The 23,877-nt window shown below is 49.0% G+C and overlaps 1 protein-coding gene across 1 annotated transcript in view; it reads left to right on the forward strand.

Moving 5' to 3' along the window:
* The window catches only part of LOC119382323 (aurora kinase), a 32,934-nt gene that overhangs the window by 369 nt on the left and 8,688 nt on the right, over positions 1-23,877 (forward strand). The window contains exons 2-10 of the mRNA XM_049412702.1: positions 7,006-7,356; positions 10,088-10,339; positions 10,637-10,834; positions 10,973-11,070; positions 13,427-13,563; positions 13,937-14,022; positions 15,463-15,538; positions 16,158-16,289; positions 18,308-18,387. Of these exons, the coding sequence (XP_049268659.1) occupies positions 7,006-7,356; positions 10,088-10,339; positions 10,637-10,834; positions 10,973-11,070; positions 13,427-13,563; positions 13,937-14,022; positions 15,463-15,538; positions 16,158-16,289; positions 18,308-18,387 (1,410 nt within the window). The remainder of the gene's footprint in view (positions 1-7,005; positions 7,357-10,087; positions 10,340-10,636; positions 10,835-10,972; positions 11,071-13,426; positions 13,564-13,936; positions 14,023-15,462; positions 15,539-16,157; positions 16,290-18,307; positions 18,388-23,877) is intronic.

Raw genomic sequence — 23,877 nt, forward strand, 5'->3', positions numbered from 1 at the left:
CAGTCGCATTTTCGATGGAGGCGAAAATGCTTGAGGCCCCAGTATTTAGATTTAGGTGCATGGTAAAGAACCCCAGGGTGGTCTAAATTTCCGGAGCCTTCCACTACAGCGTCCCTCAATCATATCGTTATTTTGGGACGTTAAACCGCAACAATTAAAACTTCTCTTTCGTAAGTGCGTTTTCCCACTGGTCAGCCGGCTGCACAAATGATATGTCCCGCATCGTGATTGGCTGAAATATTCTCTTACGAAAATTTTTAGCGTCAGACGATTTTGTGAATACGGACCCTGTTCCTTTTAAATTGGTTTTTGGTTCTCGATGTTTCGCTGGTTACGCGAGTGACTGTTCCGCCTAATGCGGGACAGGGAGAAAGTTGCAATAAATTTAGTGCCGGATACTTCAGCGTTCTTGAAAATATGAGAAAATAGTTAGTTTGTTTCCGTGCCCTGCTTGTTAGCTTATAGGGCGTTTGGTCGTCGCAGCAAAGTGTCCATGAAGTGGTCATCGACACACATTCGCTCTCTGACATACTCACTATACAAGGTGACTAGCCCGCCCCAGAACTTATGACATTAGTGGCTTAACACTACTCTGAGGCAAAAGGGAGTATTTGTGGCGTCTTTTTGCCAAGCAACTGTAATCCTCATCCAGCTTTCTTGCGTTTCCTTTCTCGGAAACTCTGTGCTCTCTACTTTCCTATCAAGAAGGCTATGTCACGCTGATAAGCACACGCCTTTCGTGACCGCGCGCCCTTACAAAAATGCGTTTAGACAGTCTATAGACTGTCTAAACCCTTTTTAGACAGTCTATAGGCTGTCTAAATGCATTTTTGTAAGAGCGGGAAGGTCGCGCGGCAATAACGCACGGAAAGCACGCTAGATACACAAAGATGATCGTTGTGTGGCAGAAAGACACCCTATATATGCCTTTTTTTTGCCTTGGATTGTGGGAAGGAATAAAAAAACGGCAGGCCTGCGCGGAAAGCGCAGAACAGTCACAGCGAAAGCGGGAAGAGCGGCATTTCTAGAGCTCGTTGTAAGCTCTTTTTGGGCTACTAATACAAGTACGCTTGCATGGTACCCACTACGCCATAAATAATTTTTGTAAAGTACGGAAGCACCGGTACGCCCCTATTCGGCTTTTTGCGGAGAAGCGAGGTACCCGCTACACATCTGTAAGGCATTATGTACGTACACTTTGTTGATGCGACGGCTGATGATGATGAACTATGGCAGAACCCTTTGTAATGGGTTGGAAGCTTTAAACGACCCACTAGTTACGTAATTCGCATTGCGTGACGCCCGGTCGTTATTTCCCTCTCCTACCACGCTATATAACATCTTAACGTGAGAAAGAGGGAGAGAGAGGGAAAAATTGATTGAGGCCCTGGGGAAATGGATCATGGGGGCCTTATAGGCTTCCTTGGCAACTAATACAAGTACACTTTCGAGGTACTGCACATCTGTAAGGCATTATGTGAACTTTGTTGGTGCTGTGCCTGATGACGATGAAGAATTATGGCTGAGTCTTTTGTAATGGGTTGGAAGTATTCAAAGACCCACTCGTTGCGCATTTCGCATTGTGTGACGCCAGGTTCCTGAATTCTCGTTGTGACACCTGGTTGTTATTTTGCTCTTCTACCACGCTATATTACATATGTTAATGTTGTTCCTTCCCGACATGAAGCCAGTATAACGTCTTTTTGCAACGGAGTTTCAAGCACCGGCATGGCTTTGTGGTAGAATACTGGGCTCCCACGCAGAGGGCCCAAGTTCAAACCCCGTTCCGTCCTGTATATTTTACAGCGAAAGCTGTTATGAGATCACAACAAGGGACGTTTTTGGCGCCGTAGTTGTCCGCCGCCGCCGGTGTCCGTAACCACTATCGCGCGAAATAAGGAAAAAAAAACGGAATGAGAAAAAATATTCAGGATAGAACGAAATTCGAACCTGTGCCTTCTGCGTGGGAGCCTAGTATTCTACCTCAGAGCCACGCCGGTGCTTGAAAGTGCTTCGCAAAAAGACCCTATACAGGCTTCATGTCGGGAAGGAACCGCGTTAACATATGTAATGTAGTATGATAGAATAGCAAAATAACAACCAGACGTCACACAACGCGAATTCTGTAACCAAACGTCGCACAATGCGAATTGCGAAACGAGTGGGTTGTTGAATGCTTCCAACCCATTACAAAGGGCTCTGCCATAGTTCTTCATCGTCATCAGCCATAGCATCAACAAAGTGCACATAATGCCTTACAGTTGTTGAGCGGGTACCACGGTTCTCCGCAGAATGACGAAAAATTGCATAGTGGCTGCTTCCGTAATTCACAGAAGTTATGATGATTCATTGCGTAGTGGGTTCCTCGCAAGTGCACTTCTATTGGTTGCCAAGGAAGCCCATAAGGATCCCATGATCCATTTTCTCAGGGTCTCAATAAAGTTAATTCCCTCTCTCTCTTTCTCACGTTAACTTATGTTATAAAGCGTGATGGGAGAGTTAAATAACGACCGGGCGTCACACTATGTGAAGTACGTAACTAATGCGTCGTTTAAAGCTTCCAACCCATTACAAAGAGCTCAGCCATAATTCTTCATCGTCATCAACTGTCGCATCAGCAAACTGGACATAATACCTTACAGATGGTACCTCGCTTCTCCGCAGAATGACGAATAACGTCGTGATGGGACACAAAAATTATGATTTGTGTCGTAGTGGGTACGTTGCTAGTGTACTTGTGTTAGTAGCCACAAGAGAGTTTATAACGGGCTCTCGAAATGCCGCTCTTCCAGCTTTCGCTGTGACTGTGCTGCGCTTTCCGCGCAGGCCTGGCGTTTTTTCTTTCTTATTTCGTTTATTTTTTCTTATTTCGCGCGATAGCGGTTACGGACACCGGCGGCGGCGGCGGCGTACAACTACGGCGCCAAAAGGGGCTGTTGTTGTGATCTCATAACAGCTTTCGCTGTAAAAAATGTAGGGGCGTAGAAAAATACAACGCGAATGTCATAACCTGTTAGAAATGAGAGGTAAGGGGCATGCTTGCTATACTTTAACGCTAATCCTCCGCTCGTATCCACAACTGATGGAGTGTGAACGACAGGTACAAGTTGCCAAGGTATGACACTGTTCTAGCGGCTTTCTGCGTCCTCCGTGAATTGGTGTGATTGGTATACAATTGCACAGGTCATTCTTCCTTCTTACACCTTGTTGCCTTAATCCGTTCTTAATCAGCCTTAATCCTAAAACCAAGCTCGCGCTTGAATTCTAAGCATCCTTTCAGTGTTCATGGCAAAAAAAAAAGGGGGGGGGGAGGTGCTTTTGAATTAGTGTTGTTAGCGTGTACGGCTCAACAATCCGTCGTTTCGTGTTAGTGTCTTTGTGCTTGTATAGCAGTAGCAAGCACCGAGAAGGCAAATAACAAAAAAAAAATGCATATTAGCACTCTGTAATGGGCTTAAGACGGAAGCGATAACAAGTCAAAGAAAAACTTTTTTTTTTTTTCGGTTATTGTGACAGTATGCCTGTAGAGGGGCGCTCGAACATCCGCTCGCGTCTATTCCGTTGCGCTTATAGCTCTTCCGTGACCACAGTTTCCCGACGTGAGGAAGATGTTTCGAATTAATGCGCCGCTGTATACTATACCACACTCGGCGCCATTTAAGTGGGTAGTTAGACGCGAGTGCTCTTCTAGCTCTTCGTGTTTACCAAATGGTCGACCGTTCCTTCCTACAGCTGGCAAATCGCTTTTGGTTATGCTGGATTGAAGCCAATGGTACGAGCGCCTTGAGCCGTTAACGTTCTTTTTCTATCATTCTGTGCTTTTTTTTCCAAGCTGATTTGGCGGAATGGAAATTGCGCCTTTACGCGCTATTCCGCGTGAACATTTTCTGAACCGGGTAGCTTAAGCATCCGACTATTCGTGCTGCGTTAAACGTGAACGTAACTAGTAGTTCGCTTTCTAAAAAAAAAAAAAAAAAAGTGAAACTGCGGAGAGCTGCAAGGTGAAGGAAGCTTCATGAAAATGAAAACTTCCGGGCCAAGTTACGAAGGAAATATGTTAAGCTCTTGAGAAAGTCTCGCATGACTGTAGAAATTAATGGTTAATTGCTTTCTCAGGTAAAAAAAAAAAAGCCCTGTTGACCTGCTTAAGTGAAGAAATGCGAAAATTCCAGGAATGCGCCAATTTTCTGGAGGCACTAAATCGTGACAAAGTTTGCTACGGTTGACCGTTGTAAGGCGTTGCTGTCGATATTATAGTTTTGTACAATCGCACTATGTTATGGATGGATGCATTCGCGGAAGCAGCGCCTAGATCGCATTTATTTAGCACGTTGTTCCTGGTTATATCAGCACGTCAGGATTTACGAACTTATAAACACGGAAGAATAACGGCGTATTTCTTTAAATGCGGTGGTTGCGCCACTTTCTTTTTCGAATGTAGTGGTTCTTAATCTATTGATCATTCCGCCAACAGTACAAAAACGGCTAAGTATCAAACAACCTAATTAGGATACTTCATGACAGCGCTCGTAAAAAACAAGGACGACACAAAACACGAGAGTAGAGGAACATAATGTTTGTCTATTCTTGTGTTCTGTACGTGTCGACCTTGTTTCTGATGCGCGCTGCCGCAAGCTATCACGACTAACCAACTATAGTCCACCATTACGTCTTAAATTTATTTATGCTAATCGGCAATCAAGAATGGTGGTTGCCACGGTGTGGCAAAGGTGTACCTACAGACGATTTTCCGCAGCTGGTTTGCTAAATCAAGACTAGATGGCGACACCGCACCGTGGCCGTCTCCCTGCCGTGGCCTTTGGCAGCGCTGCTGATTATGTATACATCGGCGCCGCTACGTCTGCTTGGCGTCCCCATGGCGTCTGCGCACACGCGTTGGGCAAGTAAAAGCAAGCAGACGGCAGCGCCGGAAAAAATGGCGGCACCTGTGGACGCGGTTTCCTTCCACCTCGAAATTTAAACAGTGTTGTAGGCATTACCGAAACAAAGTAACTAAATACGTTACTCGTTACGCTTACAAAAAAGGCACGCGTTAGCGCCCTACGTTACCTTCAAAAAAAAAAAAAAAAGGTAACGCGATACCCTTACCGTTACAGAAAATAGTAACGTACAGTTACTTTTGCCGTTACTCCGCGGTCAGAAATTTGAATCAGTGCGTCGTCGCTGCAGGAACCCACAGTCGACAATGTTATAAAGCTGATATTTATATTTCACACAAAACGTCTAGCCCCAACAACGATTTTACTTGAAATACTGGTTTGACGAGAATACTTTGCACAAATGTGCCGGACCCCAGCAATATTATAGTGACCTATGAAGTTGCCTGTACAGTTAACTGTCATGGCTTCTAGCTCTGTGACACATCGTTAAGCCATTTTTCTCAGTGTGACATTAAACATAAAATGAGGTTTTATCATCAAGATTGTCACAAAATGTGTTCACCGATATCATCACAAAATGATATTTCATCATTCGCAAAGAATGCGTTGCGCAGCTCTCAACAAATTCACTGTAATTCTGACGATGTGTTTCTACTAACAGTACACGTGGTCAAATATTGCGACAAAAGAACGTTGGGGTGAGCTCTGCGAAAGTGGTGCTTATGAGACGAAGGTCTTTTGTGGAAAACTCCCGAGATAATTGAAATAAAACGTAACGAGTAACGCTTAAACGGCTTAGTTACGCGAAAAAAAAATGCTTGCTCACGTATACAATTTTTCCCCTTTAACGTGTATAATTGCAAGGGTTTATGTAAAAGTGTTCATGTTAAACCTCGTTCGCTCAAAAATTGAGTAACTATAGAAATCTATGCCCGCATGGCCGATAGAAACAAGCCAACTTCATTTTGAAAACAAAATTGATATCCAGCGCTATTGCAGGGAGAACTTTTTAATAACTACAACTTGTTGTAGAATTAAAGCAATAGCTGCATTTCAAAGCTGTCATCGCACAGCTAGCCTCGCTTCTCATTGAATACGTGCGCACCTACGCTAAATACGCTCTCGACGGACGCATTTTAACACCTGGGGGGCCGGCAGCAGTCCGCCGCTGCGACAAAACGTTGGGGTGAGCTCTGCGAAAGTGGTGCCGATGAGACGGACTTTTGTGGAAAACTCCCGAAATAATTGAAATAAGAAGTAACGAGTAACGTGACACCTCACGTTACTGAAAAATGTTAACGTAAGTACGTTACCCGTTACAGTTCCGAATTGGTAACGAGTACGTTACTAAGTTACCGAGAAAAGTAACACGTTACCGGTAACGCCGTTGCCTGTTTCCAAGATTAATTCTCAAATTCTCGGAGACAAGGCTTAGCGGGCATGGCTAAATAAACACAGCTGATCTCAGTAATAAAGACAGAACATACTTGATTCTTTGTCCCCAGCGTGAGATGACACAAAGCGATTGCCGATTCGCCATTTATTTTTTGTTATCAGGACAGTGGGCAAATAGCAAGCGCGAATTCGGATCGAAGCGGGCGGTCGCGTCTGCAGGGGTGCTGCCATGTTGACTTGTAACCCCAGCTATTGACGGTTGTTAATACAACAATTAAAGGCATACGCCATAAATTCGAAGTAGAATAAAAATATCACGTATTGCTGTGGCGTATTGCGTACCAAAGAAACGCAAATGCCTCAACGTTATCAACTTTTAAGCGATTACATGTAGAACTATGTTTTGCTGTGCAAGCATGTGACTTGCTTACACCCTGCTGTAAGCAGCTTGTGAGGTACGGCCATGGCCGCTTCGCTGGCCCAATGCGTTGGCTGGAGCTGGGGGAAGGCCAGTTACGACCACGTGATCAAACATGGCCGCGCCCGTTCGCCGCTGCGGAAAATCATCTATGCTTCCGGTGATGAATGATCCACTGCCAATATGCTCGCTGTTGAATTCCTTTCAATTACGCTGCAAGGATACATGGCACTTGTGTCGTGGAAAGTAGAGCGTCTGGTCAGGTTGGCGGCTTCTGAGTGCGACGGCTAGACGCAGGTCCCCGCGCTGAGTGCCGCTACGACAAGCCAGGAGTCGGCGCCGAGGACGCCACGAAGCGACGCCGGGCAGTTGCTGCAGGCGCCGCGGGCTGCTCAGCCTGGAAGAGCTACGACGCCATTCCGGGGCACCAGCGAAGCCGATGGCGAGCGCACCTCTAAGCAGACGACTGCGGTCACTCCCGGTGGCGCGCACGGTGGCGGCTCCAAGGCCGGCTCTCCGATGCGCAGAAATTCCCCGCCAGCTGTTCCAGGTCCCTCTGGCGTCTCACCCGCCACTCCCGCACAGCAGCCCGCGTCTCCCGTCGACGAAGCCGCTGTGAGGGATGGAGAGGCCGAGGACTCGGTACGTATCGGACACGCAACCACCAACTCGTTGTGACACTTCTCGGCAAAGAAGTGCACCCGTGCTGTATTTGGTACAGAAATGCTTACTGACACGTGCCAAGTCTGTACACGACGGATGGCTCCAGCAAACATTTACTTTTACTCCATTTACTCCAGCATTTACTACAGCAAACATTTACTTAATTTACCAGGCATCCCTGAATGACTCTGGCGGGGTCACCTCGTTGTGTACTAATGTTCACTGTCACTTCTTGTCGCATATTGGTACGACAGAAGGGTTGGCAGCACCTCACACGCACCTTTGATTGGCTGGGTAGTATAGTACGGTACCATTTGCTCGGCTTCAGTTGACCAGGACAAAAAAATATACGCGTAAGTTTTGTGGCATATTCCTTGGGCAGACGAGGCGCAGTTGTCTTCTTTCCCTCCGTTTTCCAAAGGAACCAGGGTCCCTCAGCCGACTCCGTCGCCCACATAAACTCGTTCCCTCGAAGTCTTCGTTGCCACTTATGTGGCATTCAGTGCTGTAAGTGTTCTTCAGTCACCTAATAGCGTAATAAACGTCTTCCTGGCTATGCCACAAAGCGTCTCGGCAACGTCATAACATGACGTCACCAGATCTGTGCGGGGCGCAGTAGTGGAAGTCGGGGAATCGTATTGACCACCTCGGGTTCTTCAACCTGAATTCAAAGCTATGGTACACGAGGGATTTTTCATTGTACACCCACCAGAACGAGGCAACGTCGGTAAGGAATCGAACCTACGTCTTCTTGCTAAGCAGCGCGACGCTGTAGCCACTGATTCACCGTCGCAAATATGGCTATATGTATGCGAGGCAACAGTGTGAGCCACAAAATTGCTTCAATGTAAATGTTTTGTCCGAACATATTTCCTTTAAGAAAGTATGGTTTCAGCCTTATCAAAATGTAATCTCTGGCGGTAAAGCGTGTTTTTAAAATACAAATTGTATTTTTATGGCTACACGAGAACGTGCATGAGAATGATATCAGAAGACAGGCTGCATACCTTCAGACGTGGAACGAACGGCAGACTTTGAAAATGAAGCACGTGGCAGTAGACGCTTTAGAAACGTGCTAGTTGGATTTAGCGCAAAACGTATTGCCCAGAATATATTTAATGAAACAAAGAACGATGTACCAACGCCGCAGTTTTAACAACTAGCTGCACACTACATATTTGGCAATTGTGCACTGCGGGAAAGGCCACTTAGCGTTTTTCCGAACACTCCTCTCGCCTCAAATGCACTAGCGACGTTTCTATTCTGACATATTAAAATTTACGGTCATGCGGAGCTATATAGCTAGTTTTGAAGCTTAGTCAAATGCTAAAAAGTTGAGACATGATAAGAAAATAGCAGTATAAGAGAAGAAAGTTTTCATTCGCCGCTCATTTCTTGCTCCTACTATCCCTTCCGTCAAGGCTTTAAGCTTCGGCAGTGAAGCATGCTTGCCGTTTTAGCTAGTTCGAGCGTATGCAAAACCGCGCTGTAAATGGTATTTCTTTCCGTCTGATAGCTGTCGATCTTGCGAGTCTTTGTATTAGGTCTACTTGAGGTATAGACCGGTGATAACCATTCTACCTCACAAGCACACGCGCACATACACACATACGCACACGCGCATGCACGTGTGCGTAGGGTAATGTCCATTGTGTGCCTTTGCGCTTTTGTACCCCGTCTTTCGCGCTGTTTTTCACAAGAAACTTATTCACTGGTGTCGCCATCGAAATAATGCACTGACACCCACACTCTCCCCGTAAGTGTACAATCAAAGCGTGCGTGTTGCTTAAGAGCTGAATAGTTAGCGCATCCGGCTTCAAATTCTTATCAGCAGCAGAGGGTGCCCACATAGCGCACCTCCAACGGCGACTCTCTCATGGAAATAATAAACAAGAGGACGTGAAAAGCGAAAATGTATAGACTCCTATGACGGCGCTATATATGGCTTGCTCAATCAGGTTCGACAGTAATGAGCGAGCATATATATATGCGTCTGTGTTCGACCTCATAAAACTGCAACAGAGATCTCATTTTGCACCAGGCTTGTCGTGGTCTCCGATACTGCGGCATTCAGCTGCCCCAACGCCTGGGCTTTACGATCTCCAGGCTCGTGATTTTTGAGTATTGTGACGACGTCGCTGTTGGCGTCCTCGCAGAACACAGGGCGCCTCTGCGCGCGTCGTGGCGTCAGTCCACTGCAGATGCACGTCGGAGCGGCCATAGCTTACGGCTCAGGCCCTTGTGTCGCAGTCTCGGAGGTGCTGCTTCTTTGGAGCCACCATGTAGACCTTTGTTCGTGCCTTAGCCGGCTACGGCGACGCCTTTGGGGCGACGGTGTTTCACCAGTTTCCCGCGCCAGCATCTGCCGCCACAACCACCAAGGGTAGCGGCGCTCTCGCGTCGTGAAGAGCGGCGGTGCGTGAAACTCTCCAAAGAAGAGTTCCACGAGAAAAGCGGCAACCGAGGACTACTTTTGCGCCGCGACGGTGAGGGAAAGGAACAAGCCTCACGCTAGCACTTCGCGCCTGGCTCGTGAACAGGCTACGTACAGCCGTTAAATATGGCGACATTCACTTCATTGGTCACTGCTTGAGAAATCCCCTTCCTGTTAAACAGAAGCGGCCCTAAAAGTTCGGCCGCTTGAGAGTAGGTCTACCTTAGGGAACTGCCCTGGACGCGCAAGCCTAACCAGCTGCGCCCTTGTTCGCAGAACTCGTTGAAATGGATGTCGACCAAAGAGCCTGGCGCGAAGGTGAAGCGGCGAGAGGACGAGGCGTCGTCCGCTGGCCCGTCTCACGTGCAGCTGCAGTCTCCTGCCGCTAGTCCCGCTGCGCCCAAGAAGCGCACCCAGCGGCTGCCTCACGGCGCGCCCGACACCGTCACCAAGAAGTCTTCGGGTGGCTCGCGCACCGAACTCTGCGGGATCCTGTCGGGGCTTCTGGGCAGGTTTAGAATCAAATCGGTACGCAGGCACGTCGCAATTCTCACGCGGGCGCGGGCTCTCTTTCGCGGATCAGTTGGGCAACATCGTGGAACAGTGGCACTGTAGGCTCGTCTCAGAATCGTGTGGCGCGTTCGCTCGTGGCGAAAAAAAAAAACCAACAAAAAAAAACATGTGCCTCGTTTTGCACTGCCTCGCGTAGCGGCTCATAGCTAGTCGTTTGCTATTTCGCACGTGCACCGACTCGCTAAAAAAAAAAAATGATTGTACGGACAAACTGATCTCATCCTGTTTCTTTCCCCCACGGGCGAACAACAGATCTCCTTGGGTGACGTGGACGAGGTGACGTTCTGGAAGAATCCGAGTGAGCCAGGAGACTGGCACCTTAGTTTCCTGCAGCAGCATCAGGTCCTTGGTAGAGGCAGCTTCGGCATCGTCTACCTCGTGCGCCACAAGGTTACGAAGGAGCTTGCTGCGCTGAAATGTATCGAGAAGCATCACCGCGAGCAGACTAAGGTGAGTAAGCTTTCCTGATGAATTTCCACCAGGGCGCTCGGGTGGTGACCCAGCGTTGATGACTCTTGATGCACTTTTGTCGCGGTCAACCTTGCCCGTTTAGGCGCACGAGACTTGATACATTGTTGCCTGGTCTAGGAAGCCCGACGCGTGGAGGCTGAACGTTTGGCATGGCAAGCAGTTTCGCATCACCCTTTCGTGGCAACGCTGAAGTGCTACTACGAGACTACGAAAGCGTAAGTATGAAAACGATTGCACCGCTTTTCACCACGAACGCGATGCTTACAACATGAATCAGTCTAGTATGAATGCCAGCTAAGGGGTGTTGCGGCTATTGCAGTGCAACTGTGCAGCGTACAATGTGAGGTATATGTGATATATTTACTATAGTTATTTGTTATGGTTAGGTATTTGCTGGTGATTTTACACACGAGAGGGATTTGTTTCTGTCGTTTGTATTAAGTCACTGATGAGCAGGTTGCGCGCGATCCCACTTTCTGCTTTGCTGAAAGTATTTGATTGGCGTCTCTTTTGAACCTTCAGTGCGTTTGGCTTGTGTGTAGAAAAAATGGCGGGAAGCTTCTCGCAGGCTGTCTACCGCATTCTGTATGGGACGAACTGAATAGCTCGCACCTCTATCTAGGGATAGGTTCTATGAATTTCTGCAGTAGCACAATAAAACTTTCGTACCATACTTGGCGCGCCAGCCTTAATATCTGGCACGTCCGCAGAGCCGTTACACTAGCTCCACGAGTTTGAACGATTACTATATGACTACCAGGGAAAAGCAGCTGCGAGCTTGAACGTTACACATGTATCGCACGGTATATTTTCAAAATAAGCTAGAGTACTTGAAGTAATTGCAAACGAAAGTTCTAGACTGCTGAACGCTTGTGACAGACGAAGGAATTGGTATTACCTAAGCAAGCTTCTATATATAGTTGAATCATTGTGCGTTCTGATGAGGGTTCTGGAGAGGTGCTTCGCACAACTCAAAAGTGCTTATACGCAGAAACTAATACGAGGCAAATCAACACGAACTGCTTTCTTCAGCTGCCTTAGAAGTTTTCTACGCAGGGTATCTTGCACGTTAGTGAAAGCGGAGAAGGGAAGGGGAAAGGTAGGGGAGAAGGAGTATGCTTCGGCCCTCCGCTGCAAGCGCAGCCTCATGCGTGGCGTCATACTATAAAGACTTTCATCATCATCAGCAGCAGCAGCAGCCTGATACTCCCACTGCAGAACAAAGGGCTCTCCCACGTTTCACCAATTTCACCTCGTTTCACCACGTTTCACCTCTTGTCACTTGACGTTACACCTGTAATTTTCCTTTCCATGACTCGCGTCGTCGCCCTTAAGTTGAACCTATTTAGTAAGCCACCAGGTATCTGCCCCGTAGGTAAGTGCAGCTGTTATATACTTCTCTCTTGAGGGATACTGGTAAACTGCCATTCATGATGTGTGAATACCTGCCAAATGCACTCTATCCCATTACTATTCTTTTAGTCACTTCAGTCTCATGGTTCAGATCTGCGGTCACTACCTGCCCTAAGTAGACGTACTCCCTTACCGCTTCCAGTGCCTCGCTACCTATCGGAAACCGTTGTTATCTCGAGACTGTTGAACATTACTTGAATTTCCTGCATAGTGACTTTTATACCCTCCTTTCTACTTTGCCTTTCATATTCATTAATCGTGCTTTGCAATTCGTCCCCTGAGTTACTCAGCAGGGCAATGTCATCAGCGAATCGCTGGTTACTAAAGTATTCTACGTTGACTCTTATCCCCAACTGCTCCAAATACAGGGCTCTGAAAACCTCCTGTAAACACGCTGTGAATAGCATTGGAGAGATCGTATCTCCCTGCCCTACACCCATATTTAATGGGATATTCTTGATTTTTTTATATAGTACTATGGTGCAGAAGAACTAACATTTGGGCGAGATTGTGTTAAACATGTTGAGTGGATTCAGCGCAATACAACAAGGACAGAGGCAAAGAAGGGACGCGAACACCAGCGCCGTTCTCACAACTAACTCTATTAGCACAGAAACACGTATTTTAAAGCACAACCTGTAACCACGTGAACACGCACCGTGATTTCACCCTTGAAATTCGATTGTGAATATCTCGAACTACGTGCAACTTTTGCGATTTCTAAAAAAAAAAAATGGGTATGCCGTAAATTATCATGTGCTACAACTCACTAATATAAAAAAACTGCACTAAAAATTAACAAGTGTTTGTTATGTAGTCGCGTCAACGTCATTTTAGCTGTAACAAAGAACTCGACATAGAGTTCATGTGCGAAAGACAGCAGCCTGACTGTCATAGAATTTTTATTAAAAAGTTTATGCTGTTTAAAAAAACACCATGTATATGAACAATGTGTCATTTTGGCACACGTATCTGCATACACTCAAGTCTAGCGCGAAATAATGGCATGTCCAACAGAGCGCCATGAGCGTATCGCACGTATAGTTCAAAAGTAAAGGAGTGTGAGCAACTTGCGATGGTGCTTTGTGTACTGTTTGTGTAACCGCCATCTCTTTGGGGCGTATACTTTCCGCACTCAAACTGTGCGCCCGCATTCAGATGGTGCTTCGTCATGGAGTACGTGCCTCGAGGCACCCTAAGCCAAATCATTCGACGGTCGGGACCCTTGCCGGAAAATAGGGCCAAGGTGGTGTCTGCTCAGCTGGCCCACGCGCTCAACTTTGTCCACGAAGCTGGTGAGTTTCCTGTCCATGGCGGACGTGTGGATGACGCCTCCCTCATTACGCAGCTGTCGCGGTATCAGGAAAATAAGACAGCCAATCTTCCTGTGGCACGACACGTCTTGCCACTAAAGGTGCCGAAATCGGTGCCCCCGCTATGCGGTGACAAGAATCAGGCGAGCCTCACGGTACTCCTGAACCTCCTCATTGGTTGTATATTGTCGAGTATAACTGTACGCGACTCGGACTACTAAGTTTTATGTCACCTCTTTGCATGCCGCTGTCGCACGTGCGTAGCACGCGCAGGCAACGTGCCGCGTATACTTTCGATATCGACGCATGACATTCGCTTAATCTGTTTTATTTTTTATCGTGTTTTATTTGACAGGATACCTGCATCGTGACATAAGTTCGTCGAACGTGCTTCTCGATGAGCACGGTGATGCTCGCCTTATTGACTTCGGCCTCTGTCAGGTGAGGCGACTCCGCCAGATCGACTGTTACGCAGAGCAATCGCCCATACCACATTTCAGCTCTTCTGCCGGCCTCGGCGTATTTGCGAACGACGCGCTTCTGACGAAATGTTCTTAACTAACGCACTGTGAAACACACTGCAACATCTTCTATTTTTGCATACGCTATGCACGCTTGTTTGCAAATGTGCAGCTTGTGCAGCTCTCGCTTGACATTTCCGGCCATTTCCAGATCCGGCTGAGGTGAATCCGAGTCAAGCGAAGCTTTAGCCCCATATTTCTTGTCTTACCAGTTGCTTCACATCGCAACCAACATGGCTTCGTTTTCAGGCCCTCGATTTTTGAAATGCCTGGAGGAAAGTACTTTCCAGCCATTTGGCTTGAGCAGAGTTGCCAGATGCTACACAGCTAACAAGCAAATAATCATCACAAAAGAAAGCCCCAAAAAAAGCGGCGGGACTTTTGCGAAGAAGCCCAAAAGAAGAGGAAATTTAACGCATTGCCCATTCTTGAATCACGTGACAATATTTTTAATTATAATAAAAATATCACTCAAATAAGAAGGGGAGTTGAAAAAAATCGCTAATTATTTTGTACAGCTAAAATATGCGCAGCTATGGACGAAAGCACGTATTTACTTTTTAACATTGCCTCCAGAGTAGCCTGCATTCGGTTGAATGCACGTTTGCCAGTGCATGATTAACGTGACTTGTTGATTCCCCCAACGTATGCAACACTCAACTACTCAAGGTCATCGACAAACGCGCTATTGGTGAACAACAAACGCGCTATTGGTGAACGTGATGATCACTAAAATAACTGTTTCTTTCTGGAAAATGCAAATAAACCCAAAAAACGCCACAAGCGACTGGAAAATTCTGTAAGCGACTCGGCGAAAAAAGAAGCCCAAACCCGCTCATTATAAGCGGAACTGGCAACTCTGGGCTTGAGTGTGAATGTTGCCCTTAGATTAGAACGGGAGAAAGGTGAGCTAGTTATTACGGATTTATCATAAAAGGCAAGGCGTGCGTTTACGTTGTCTTGACCTCTTCCCTAGTTGTCCGTGTTTGCACGCCTTGACGTCTATGATTATCTTTAGATGGTGCTAGATACTATTAACCTTCATGGCCCGATAACATCTGACGTCATTTAAATGGGAAATATAACTTTGAAACGCATCACCTAAAGAGCTTCAAACCGCGTGTCCAACTGAGTGGCTGCTGAACTGCCGGAAAATGAAACTAAGAATGATATTTTTCTATATTAGTGCATATATGTGTGCAAAAGTACGAACACTGACTTCTGATGCTCAGAAAAAACAAGTTCGTAATTTATCACTCAACCGAAACATTTGTGAATCGTTATATATACGCAATTGACGTTGTTTGTTTATTTTCCTGCATTTGTTGATTGTACGCTCTTCATTCCTTTTTTTCATCAGCTGGGAATGGAGGCCAGGAACCGCTGTGGATCGCTCGCCTACATGGCACCAGAAGTCCTCCGTAGGGAACACTACGGTGCGTGTACTTCACTCAGATGTGATTCGACTGCAAGCCTTTATTGTTGCTTGTAAATTAAAATGTTGCGACTTTTACTACAGAACTTTGCGACAAAAACCTGCGCAATAAGCCATGGAGTACGTCGGACTACTGCGGGTTAAATTTGACCAACTCGGTTTCTCTAACGTGCGCGGCCTGGAATCAAACTTGTGACCTTAGATTTTACTTCAGAGCCCCATTGCCACTGAGTTCGTCTTTGAGCGCTGAAACTGTATACCGAATTTTGTGTTTGTTACAAATGAGACGTGAAGCGTCAGTTTAGTCACCGACCTTTCACACTTCGTCGCGTAAAGCACATCACGGGTCCGTAAAGACATTTTGTCCAAGTGTTTCCGCAATGACGCCATTAGCCCTAATGTTAGTCGTGGCAATTGGCTCACTAATGCGTACGTGGGGCCGCACGTGGGCGACATCCTTTTGCGAAACCTCGCTGGGTGTGTGAGAGCTGCAGCTTACACTCAAGATTGGATTTCAGAGCTCTGTTAGAGCTTGAGAGCGGGGAGGTGTGAACATAAGAATCAAGAAGTTTAGCTGAGAATCAGTGCTGAGTCACCGTTCTTTATTTTGCGCTTTGAAGGCGCCGGTGCTGACTGGTGGTCTTTCGGCATCGTCCTCTACACAATGCTTATTGGCAAAACGCCACTCTCTCAGTACGCCGCCGAGCAGAACATCAACATCCAGACAACGAGGAGAGAGCTCCGCTATTCCAGTAAGTGGTTGATGAATCGTTGAGCAAAACGCTGTGTGCTGAGACATCGATTCCCTCTGCGTTAAGTTAAATGGAATTTTTTTTTCTAGCTGTAAGCAGAATTCTCTCAACTGTGGCGGCTTCAGAAAAGAACATACATTTGGTGTGTTAAAGCGACCATGAGACCCAATTTTCGATCAGAATCTGTGTTATGTGGTTTAATCGTTGTGCGTTCGCAAACAAGCTGGCGAAACTTTAGCGCATTTGGTCGGGCGCTTAATTTGTAATTGAATATTTTGATAAACACGCGAGCGGCCTGAGTTGGGAAACACTGGCGCATTCGCGAGCCGTGACGTCACAAGCTGCTTGCTTTGTGAGCGTCTGCATTGCGACGTACGATTTTGTTCCGTGGTCAGCTGCGCGTACAATCGAGCTGTTTTAGCTTTCTTCAGCTTGGCATTGAAATCGAGCGATTTGCAGTGGCTGAAACATTGATAGAACATGACGGCTCCGCTCTATGCAGCACATGATGTCACACACGGAAAATGATGGTCGCCGGCGGTGGGCAGGGTTTATAGCCGGCGACTTCTATAGGTCTCATTTTGCACTGAAGTATTGTTTTACAGTCCATTTTTCATATATTTACAGGCACGATAGACCCTCTACTTCTATTTTTTCGCTGAAAACTGCGAATTGTAGGGTGACCGTGTCATGGCCCCTTTAAGCTTGCGGTGTTCACTCGTTCAGTTTATGGCACACATATCACTGCTTCTATATACTACGCGTGCGGAACGACCACCGCGGGTCCGAGCACACCGAACCTCACATATGATGACGCTTCCCCACTTGTATGGCGACGTGTACCGATCGCGCCACTTCGCGCAAAATTTCAGCCGCTCACTGTTGAGGGTAGGTGAGCCCTGCGCACGCAGCAAAGGAGAACCCTAAGCGACACTCTCCAACAGGTCGCTTATTAGCGGGTTAAGAATAGCGACTTAGACTTGTTGGTGCATAACGTAAGTGGAATAGCGCACACTTAGACAGGGATGGGAGTAAGCAAGAGGACACAAGCGCGGGATAAGATCGACAAGATAGTCTCTTGACAGATGACCGGCTCACATATATTAACTATATTTACAAAGTATATCCATGATAGTGACCGCGAACTGTGCAAGTGAAGTAGCGCTGCCTCAGGACATGGAAACTATGCGCAAGGACGCGCGGACGCCGAAGACGGAAGCACCGACGAGCCTAAGTATACCATCGGCCGTCTACGAGCAAAGCATCGCGCCGGCGCCGACAGGCTGAACACGCGCGCATTTTCCGACGTCCCGATGCCGTCTTCGCAAGCAGCGCACGCATGTGAGGTGCGCGCTCAAGGCGTCGGCTAATAGGGCACCTCGCTGATCCAGCGTGCGCGAGGTGACAGTCAAGTGACAGTGTTCTATGACCCACTTCCACCCCGTCCAAGCGGGAGGCGAAAGACATGGAAGTTTCCCCAAGACGAAATGGCGTCGCGCACCTGCTGCAAACGCACTAACTTCCGCAAGTTCCACGTCCAGAAGTATGTCCTAATGTAAAATGGATACCCGGGGCGATGGGTACTACAAGTGTTGCAAATGTTAAGATTCGAAGCGAAATGATCCGCTTCGTCTCCACTCAGTATTTCAGCAGACGTCGTGCGTTTTCAGTCTTCTTTTCATCTGAGCATTCCAGCTATGCTCCAAGTCGCGGGCGCACAAAATTGCAGCGAGTATGCACTCTGATAGTTTGTATGGATCCATAACTTCAGATAGCGCAAATGGGACAAGTCCACGTCTTGTGCTCTTCATTCGTCTTGCGTGCACTAACTACCTGATGAAGTAGTTGATACCGTATGCAAGCACTTGTACTTTTGCACGACAAGTATACTAAGTACGCAAGCCTTACATATCACTCTGACGAAAACGAGGACCACGTGATGCACGTGATCAGTCAGGATGAAGTGATGTCATACGAGGATGACGGATACTAATATTGCTATTCACGGTCATTTACAGTGGCCCTGGCAGCTCCTCTGAGATTTCCCCGATCATTGACAGACGAAGCGTACAACATTTTGCAAGAGATACTTCGCGAGGTAAGCTGCAAAATGATGGCTCTTACTAACGCCTGTCTTATTGCATGTTAAAAAAAAAACAACCGCGTTTTTTAGATTAAAAATATAGTTCTCTCTCTCTCTTTTATTCCGATAGCAATTATATGGGCGCTCAAGGCGGATCTTTGCCGTCACCATAGGCATCGGCGCCACCCTGAGGTTCCATATAAAGTCCAATGGCGATGACGTCACCCCTCGCGTCGTATGTTCTATGTGCGAGTGAAAGCGTGCTTGGACAGCCGACGATCGCGTTTAAAGCGGAAATGAAAGGCACCGGCCGTCTTCCGTCGCGCTGATGGGCCATCGGGGGGAGGGGCCCGGAAGGCAGGGGGGGGGGGGGGGGGCGGAGCTGACAGCCGACGATCGCGTTTAAAGCGGAAATGAAAGGCACCGGCCGTCTTCCGTCGCGCTGATGGGCCATCGGGGGAAGGGGCCCGGAAGGCAGGGGGGGGGGGGGGGGCGGAGCTGCGCAGCTCAGACAGGGACTGCGTAGTTTGATAAGCAGTGCGCGGTCGCGCGCGCCCTATCTTGGTAGGCATTAGCAGGGGGCTCATACATATATGTACAGCACTCGCAGATTTCAATGCGAAAATTTAGGGCTAAGTAGTGCTCGTACTTTCGTTCCCAGCGTCTACAGTTCGTGTCATAGTTTTGGCTCGAGCACTTACAGCAGAGCCAGCATGACCTTTAGCTATTGTAGAATCCAGCTTACGTAGTATGTTATTAAGGAAGCTATACTGGCGCCTTGTCGCCTTGTGTACCGGACATTCCCACACCGCGTGTTGTTGGACGGGCGTGGTGTGAGCAATCCGGACACACTTGTTTGTGCTCCGAGTCCTTCTTTCGTCTTACTCAATGTCCTCTGATAATGTTTCCTCATGCGGCACTTTCCTTGTTTATCGTTAACTTGTACGCTGCCACTTTTCGAGTCTTTCTTGGTTTTGTCAGAACAAATCCTGGTTGCTGCAGCCCGTATACATTGCTTGGCCAACCCTTTTATACCGTTGAGCAAAGGGCGTCTACGTGCATTCCTTATCAGAAACTTTCTTGCTTAAATACTATACTTTACGCGCGTTACAATGTCCTGTTTTTTGGGGAGTACATTCAGCGGAGAAATTTTATGTGGCCTACATTTTCTTTTTGATCTGACACAGCTGTTCACTGCTCTTCAGTTTGCTCCCACCTTTTTGTGAACAATGCAGTATCCCCGCGATAGCTCTTAAATACCCATTCTTCTTGGATGCGCGTACTTAATTAGCTCGTTTACCTGGGGCTTAATGTTTACTGCGCTTCATTAAAATATGCAGCACCGTGTCTCGGGCTTGCATACAGCGGTGGTATATACCATCTATACTATAGTGAAGCCCTTAATTGCAGCATTTGCCCCTGAAGCACCAAGACATACGCACACACACGCACGCAGACAGACGCCTCTTTATACTCTTGTAGCGAAGCCTTTATTGAGTAATGGGTTGCGCTCTCTATAGCCTTCTAGTGGATCGTCGCCTTTGGCTCTTCGCGCTCGCGCTCTGAGTCCGTGTTTGGGCCTTGACTGTCGCCATTGCATATCGTCGCCGACTACCGTCCAATAAACGCCTCAACAAATTGGTGGAGAGTGCTGTGCTCCTATTCGATGCCCCTGGAGCTGAGATCCCGTACCCTACCAACTACCATGCCTCAAGACGCTGCTCAGCAAACGTCTCCTTCCTCAACGACCGCATGCCCCGGTGTCCCCCGCATCCGCGACCCTCCTATCTTCACTGGCGCGGATGGGACCGATGTTGAGGACTGGCTTGCGATGTACGAGCGTGTGAGCGTACCAAACAAATGGGACGAGGCAGGCAAACTCAGCAACCTGGTTTTCTACCTCGCGGGTGTGGCGGGCCTGTGGTACAACAACCACACTACCGAGTTCCCCACGTGGTCTGCTTTCAAGACCGCCATCATCGATGTGTTTGGCCGCCCTGCCGTTCGTAAACTGCAAGCCGAACAACGTTTACGTGAACGAGCTCAGCAGACCGGTGAGTCCTTTACGAGCTACATAGAAGACGTCCTGGACTTGTGCAAGAAGGCTGACGCGGCCATGCCTGAGTCTGACAAGATCCGCCACGCTCTGAAAGGCATCGACGACGATGCCTTCACTATGCTGCTCGCCAAGAACCCTCGTACTGTGGCCGAGGTGATCACGCTCTGCCAAAGCTACGAGGAGCTGCGCCGGCAGCGACTGCTGGCCCGTCGACCTCCATCACGCGACGCCGATCTCGCAGGCTTGTCGGCCATTTCTGATCAGTCCGCCTTGCTCGCCGAGATCAAGTCATTCGTGCGCGAGGAAATTGCCCGCCAGTTCTCCCTACTCGCCTTCCCTCAGCAGCAGCATGTTGAACAGCCGTCGACCACGCTGCTGGCTCCCTTACGCCGCGCTATTCAGCAGGAAATCGCGGAGGTCATGCCGGAATACCACCAGCCCCCTCCGGCACCTGCGCCGCTCAGTTACGCGCAGGTTGTAGCCAGGTCACCCCAAGCGATTCCTGTGGCTGCCCCACTTACTTACGCCGAAGCCGTCGCCAGACCTCAAGCCTTCGAAGCGAGTGGGCCGGCTGCGTTTGCCGACGCTATACCTAGGCCACCGATGCAGCCCATCATGCAGTCGTATCAGCAGACGCCTCGTCCACCGCGTCCTTCTCCATGGATGGGACCTACCCCGGCGAACCGATGGCGCACTTCTGACAACCGCCCGATCTGCTTCGCTTGTGGTTGCGCCGGTCATGTCGCCCGCTATTGCAATCGCGTGCAGCCGCCTCGTGTAGCCTCAGCCATCCCCAGCCAGTCAAGCCGCCCGTATTACGATTCACCGCCGCCTATGTCACCGTCGTCTCGCCCAGCTCCATCTACCCACCGTTCGCCGTCACCACGACGCCGATCACTGTCACCGATGCGGCCACGGCCGGTCACACGTGACCAGGAAAACTAGTCGTCGCAGTCCACGAGGCAAGGGCTGCGACGCTATCGAACAGCCAAAGCCCTCAGCAAAGCCCATCAAACGTGTTAGACGTGTTTGTGGACGGTGTGCGCGCATCTGCCCTTATTGACACTGGAGCCGCCGTATCCGTTATTGACGCCAAACTCAGCCGACTACTGCGAAAAGTGACGACGCCACTTCCCGGGCTCTCCCTCCGTACAGCAAGCGCCCAAAGTATTCACCCTACAGCGGTGTGCACAGCCCGCGTCATGATTAAGGATGCCCTGTACGCCGTCGAATTGATAATAATTCCAGCATGCTCTCACGACGTCTTCCTAGGATGGGATTTTCTCTCCCACCACGACGCCGTGATTCATTGCGCAGCCGCCGAAATAGAGCTCTCACCATTCTCTGATCTGACGCCGGCTGACAGTCCATCGTCTGTGAGCAAGGTACTCGTCAAAGACGACACCAAACTGCCTGCACACTCGTCAACGGCCGTGTCCGTCTACTGCGCCAGTCTCTCCGACACCGTCGCCCTCCTCTCGCCATCCGACCGTGCTTGCACGAGGAAAGGCTTGCTGGTGCCCTTCGCGACCGTGCAAGTCACTCAGGGCAGCACGTCAATTTTTGTTATCAACCCATCTCCGTACAGTGTTACGTTGGTGCGAGGAGAATGTCTCGGCAGCATGGAACCCCTCGAAGACGCACAAGTTATGGACGAACCAGATGGCACGCACTGCCCCAGTTCCGGCACGCTCAGTTCTGTTACCACGTCTGGTTCATCGCCCGCTGATGTATTTGCTTCTTCCATTGCTGACAACCTTACGCCGGTCCAGCGTTCGCAGATTCTAGACCTCTTGGAAAAATTTCGCGCTTCTTTCGATATTGCTCAAACTTCTCTCGGCCGCACGTCCACCGTTACGCATCGCATCGACACTGGCGCCTAACCACCACTGCGGCAACGTCCATATCGCGTATCTCCCACAGAACGCCGCGTAATCAACGAGCAAGTCGACGACATGCTTCGACGCGATGTTATTCGACCATCTAACAGCCCCTGGGCGTCTCCTGTCGTACTTGTTGCGAAGAAGGACGGTTCTGTGCGGTTCTGTGTGGACTACCGACGACTCGAGATCACTCGTAAGGACGTGTATCCACTACTGCGAATAGACGACGCGATTGACAGCCTACAAGGAGCCGAATTCTTTTCGTCTATCGATTTGCGTTCAGGGTACTGGCAGGTACCTATGGCTGATGACGCTCGACCGAAGACCGCCTTTGTCACGCCCGACGGCTTGTACGAATTCAACGTCATGCCGTTTGGGCTGTGTAATGCGCCCGCCACCTTCTAGCGCATGATGGATACTGTTCTGCGCAACCTGAAATGGCACACGTGCTTGTGCTACCTCGACGACGTCGTCGTTTTCGCTCCAGACTTCTCCACGCATCTTCAACGCCTCCGGCATGTGTTGACGCGTTTGAGCGACGCTCGTCTGCAACTGAATTTAAAGACGTGCCGATTTGCAGCACGGCAGCTGACAATACTCGGCTACGTCGTGTCCAAGGACGGAATTCTCCCCGATCCAGCCAAACTTCGGGCCGTGACCGAGTTCCCGAAACCTACGTCCGTCAAAGAACTGCGCAGTTTCGTAGGACTGTGTTCCTACTTTCGGCGCTTCATTCGAAACTTTACGACTATCATATCACCGCTGACGAAGCTCCTCGGAAGTAACGGGCCCCTCCATTCGTGGTCGTCGGAGTGCGACGACGCTTTCGCAAAGCTCCGTCGTTCGTTGACGTCGCCTCCCATACTACGCCACTACGACCCTTCGGCCCCTACAGAGGTACACACAGACGCCAGCGGTGTTGGCCTTGGCGCTGTCCTTGCGCAGCGCAAACCAGGATTCCCTGAATATGTCGTGGCATATGCAAGTCGTATGCTTACTAAAGCCGAGACCAATTACACCGTCACCGAAAAGGAATGCCTGGCGATCATATGGGCCCTTACAAAGTTCCGACCCTATTTATATGGCCGCCCATTTGATGTCACCACCGACCATCATGCACTATGCTGGTTGTCGTCATTGAAGGATCCCTCAGGCCGCCTCGCCCGCTGGGCACTTCGCCTACAGGACTACGATATTCGCGTGCTGTACCGCAACGGACGCCAGCATGCTGACGCCGACGCCCTCTCGCGCTCCACCTTGCCTGACGACGATGCCCCCTGCTCGGTACCTAACAATGTTGTTTCTTCCATCGACGTTCACACCATCGCTATCGAACAACGCAAGGATAAATGGATCGCCTCGCTGATAGACTTGCTCACTGATCCGTCGGCAACACCAACCACTCGCGCGTTGCGTCGTCAAGCCCACCATTTCACCATTCGTGACGACCTATTGCACCGACGCAATTACAACGCCGACGGCCGCCAGTGGCTACTTGTGATACCCCGCAGTCTGCGTTCTGAAATATGCGAGTCTTTCCACTCTGACCCACAATGCGCGCAC

Source organism: Rhipicephalus sanguineus, chromosome 1, assembly GCF_013339695.2.
Source record: "Rhipicephalus sanguineus isolate Rsan-2018 chromosome 1, BIME_Rsan_1.4, whole genome shotgun sequence".
Lineage (NCBI taxonomy): Eukaryota > Metazoa > Arthropoda > Arachnida > Ixodida > Ixodidae > Rhipicephalus > Rhipicephalus sanguineus.